Below are 4,329 nucleotides of genomic sequence, written 5' to 3'. Positions count from 1 at the left end.
ACACAAGGTTTAAATGCTCACTGAAGCTTCAGAAGGAAAAAAAACCAATGCATTAAGAGCCGGTGGTAAAAACTTTTTGAATTTAAAGATCTTGGTCAATTTAACTTACTATATTCTGTCTTCTGGGAAACATGTAAATATAGCTTCTGAAGGGCAGTACGAAATGAAAAAAAAGGCAAAATAAGAAAAATGAACTTTTAAAAAAAAAAAAAGTTCACACCCCTGACTCCTAATACATTGTTTTTCCTTTGTGAAGCATCAGTGAGCATTTGAACCTTCTGTAATAGTTGTATATGAGTCCCTCAGTTGACCTCAGTGTGAAAATATGAATCTCAAAATTAGTCATTGTTGGAAAGGGTTCAAATACACAAAAATGCTGAAAAACCAAAGAATCTGGTAAACGTTTGAACACCTTTCAACTATTATTTTCTCTTGTGGACTATATTTAAACGCCTTTAATGTGAAATATCTTATTCAGGTCAGTACTAAATAAAAACTAACATGCATTTTGTATGATCCCTCTTATTTTAATAAAATAATTTACATTTTGCAAATCCTGCAAGGTATATGTAAACTTTTGACTTTAACTGTATTTTGGCAGTGTAAAATTGCCTTAGCATTTGTCTGGTGCTATTAAAAACTTGACAGATTAAATGCAAGAAGCGTCAAGTGCCAAGGGCTCCTCATGTAAATTTCCAAACTAATTATGTTTGTTTATTTACTTTTAGGAAAACTGATGACATAGTGAAAAGCGTGTGAGACTGAGGTCAATGATGGTTCAGGGCAAGTGTGAACTCATCGCCCTGTGTCTGGGCATCATCGGTCTGATCGGTGCGGTGGCCGTCACTGGTCTTCCAATGTGGAAAGTGACGGCGTTCATCGGGGAGAACATCATCGTGATGGAAACTCGTTGGGAGGGTCTATGGATGACCTGCTTCAGGCAGGCCAACATTCACATGCAGTGCAAAGTCTATGACTCTCTGCTGTTCCTCCCGCCGGACCTGCAGGCGGCCCGTGGGTTGACGTGTTGCGCTATGGCGCTGTCTGGAATTGGACTGATAGTGTCTCTCGTGGGCCTCCGTTGCATGTCGTGTCTTACGGATCAACCGCGGGCCAAAAGTCTCATTGCAATGGCCGCAGGGGTTATGCAGATTCTAGCGTCTGTTTGCCTAATCATCCCGGTCTCTTGGACAGCCCACACTATCATTAGAGACTTCTACAACCCTTTGTTGATTGACGCGCAGCGCAGGGAACTTGGAGAGGCGCTTTATATTGGTTGGGTGACAAGTGGTTTTCTTCTGGCATCTGGAATTATATTTCTCTGTCGTCGCGTTGAGTCAAAACCAGAATCATTTCGTGCTCGTCCACCAACTAATAAACCCATTTTAAACCACTTCCAGACCTTTAACACTATAAGACACCAGCCTTTGGTCCAGAGCAATAGCCTATCCATTCAACAGCCTTCGACGTCCCCGTTCAGCTACGCCATTACGCCCTCTAGTGGCCAACATTCACCCTACAGCATGCAGGCGGTGGCTCCAGGGTCTTTAGTGTACAGCCAGAACAGTCAGAATCCGAACTATTATGGCCAAAATGTGATGCAAAGCCACTACGTTGCTGGTTACCCACATCGGCTTTCCACACGTTTCAAAGGAAGCAGCGGCAGCTATCCCTACGCTTCATACTCCACCGGATCAATGTTTCATCCTCTACCGCAGAATCCGCTCTTCATAGGGTACAACTACTCCAGGGTGCAGTCCCACACCTCAGGGAGTAGCTCTGGATTGCGTATTTAAGTGTTTCTGATGTATTTCAACATTTTTTTTTTTATTTGAAAAAGCGAATGTGCTCAAAAAGTAGTGCTTCAAACAATATGAAGTGCTTTAAGGCAGTGAGACTGACGAGACAATATTTTCAAATAATTAATATTCCCTGCTCTTTAAAAAACAAAAAAAACAAAAATGTTTTAATTGACAACAGGAGGTTTAGTTTATCAATTTTTAAAAATGGATAATTCCAGAAGATTCAGTAGCTGATTGTTCTTTTGCTCGAATGAAAAAGCTGCTCATTTTTATTTACAGAAACTATGAAAGCCAAAATTATGGAAGCCCATTACTGCCACGTAAGAAAAAAAAGAAATGTCTTAAAAAATCAAAATTATGACTTACTATGTCAAAACAATGACTTTAAAGTTTATAATTCTGAGATAAAAAGTCTAAATTGTGACTTATAAAGTTTAAATTATGACATACTTAAGTCATAATTGCGAGATAAAAAGTCAAAATTATGACATAAATCAGACTAAAAAATAAAATGTTAAAATTATGACTTTAAAAGTCAAAATTACAAGATATGAAGTCGAAATTATGACATACTTAAATCATAATTACGAGATAAAAAGTCAAAATTATGACTTATAAAGTCAAAATTAGGATTTAAGTCATAATTACAAAATAAAAAGTCTAAATTATGACATACGTAAGTCAGAATTTGAGATAAATCTAAATTATGACTTATAAAGTCAAAATTATGATGTACTTAAGTCAGAATTCAAGATAAAAAGTCGAAATTATGACTTTGAAAAAAGTCAAATTAATGACTTGAGTCATTATGAGATAAAAAGTAAAATTATGACTTAAGTCATAATTATGAGATATAAAGTGAGAATGAGATGCAGTAAAAAGGCGAAATTATCACTTTACAAGTTGAAATTGACTTAATGACTTTATTCATTTCAACTTTTTATCTATTTATGACTTTTAAAGTCATAATTTCTACTTTTTATCTCATAATTATGACTTCAATATGTCACAATTTTGACTTTCCAAGGCAGGATTTTATTCTTATGTGTCAGGAATGGGCTTCCATACAAAATAAATAAATAAAAACAATTTCCAGAATGTTAGAAGTTTCTAACTCAGTGTTCTTCTGGATTTTCACATTTTATTACCAAATAATTTACATGACTTTTTAGTCATTCATTATTATTATTTATTTATTTAATCATTTTTACTCACACATAGCAATTTCTACCCAATACATTTTTTTAGAGCTTGACATAAGTAGAACTTTTTAGGATTTGATTGATTTCTGAGACTTTTCTAGGTCTAGGAATCTAGAATATTTTTTGTTTTGTTTTTCTGTGTAATATCAACATTATATAATATAGTGAATATTATGCAAACTTTTAGTATTATCTTGAAAAAAATAACTAGCAAGAGTGCATATGCAGTGCATGTAACAGAAAACACAAATGTTTCATATAATAAAAATGTTGTAGCACTCTTAAAAATGTGAAATTAATTTATATTTTTGCCTTTCTGCTATTTTCAACATCACAGCTGAAAAGCTGTGTTTCTTAACTACCATGGTGTAATTTTCCTGCAGCTCCAGAGTCTAGTGTTTGTCCCATGAGCTAAAATGGCAGCATGCAGGTAGAATACAGGGCATCCCGCACCAGATGATGTGCTAACGGATAGACAACTCCAGGTACAACTGGTAATGGATGCACAGTTGGAGTGGTAAACTCAATGCTGCAGTTGTTTGTTATGCCAACTGCATTCAGCCCCCATAAACAACCTTTGTTTCACATTGGGGCATGTGGACAGCAAACACTGAATCAGCATACGGCACATCAAACTGGTTTTACCCCTGTGGGAGGATATTTGCTGGCAGTTAAGAAGCTGTGTGTTATTCTCTAAACAAACAGATGTGAGTTTGTCCTAGAGCTGAGAACATGACAATATTTGAAGAGATGTCATGTAAATATATCCCAACATTCTCTGTTTTCGGCAAACAGAGGACTAAAATGTACTGCATCTGTATGCATTTTTGTATTTATGCATATTGTGCCTTACAAATGTGCAAATTATTATATGCACTGTTTTCCAAGATGCTGTTTCTATCAAATGTGGCTTTAAGAGAAAAAAATATTAAATAGAGAAGACTGGGGTTAGCTGTCACAAGGGTTAATTTAGTCTTAAGCCCAAAGTTTAAAGCTTTGACAATGATTTTTGTGTTTTGTTGCTGCTTTGTGTCAAGAATGTGACAACTTGCCCTGGCCTATTCTAGTCATTATGATGATTAACCAGTAGATGGCCTTAAAAGTATCTTATTGGGGATTTCTTCTACTTTTGTTGTTGTTTTATAAATTATAAATTGCATTTCAATTATTTTATAGAGATTTTCCCTTTTGTTACACTATAAAGAAGAAATATATACAAATATACAAATACAACAATACATTTTTGCAATTTATAGACAAGTATGTTGTCAAAGTAGACACCATAGTGTAAAACATCCTGTAGAAACACATGATCTGGTTTTGTT

General features: G+C 35.2%; 1 protein-coding gene across 1 annotated transcript; it reads left to right on the top strand.

Annotated features, from left to right (window-relative positions):
- Positions 1 to 770: 770 nt before the first annotated feature.
- cldn8.3 (claudin 8.3) lies at positions 771 to 1,796 on the top strand. The gene has a single exon (XM_073818065.1). The coding sequence runs from the start codon at positions 771 to 773 to the stop codon at positions 1,794 to 1,796; it is 1,026 nt and encodes a 341-aa protein (XP_073674166.1).
- The last annotated feature ends 2,533 nt before the right edge of the window (positions 1,797 to 4,329 follow it).

This window comes from Garra rufa, chromosome 14, assembly GCF_049309525.1.
Source record: "Garra rufa chromosome 14, GarRuf1.0, whole genome shotgun sequence".
NCBI classification, from domain to species: Eukaryota; Metazoa; Chordata; class Actinopteri; order Cypriniformes; family Cyprinidae; genus Garra; species Garra rufa.
The sequence above is the reverse complement of the archived record's forward strand: the minus strand, read 5'-3'. Positions and strand labels throughout refer to the sequence as shown.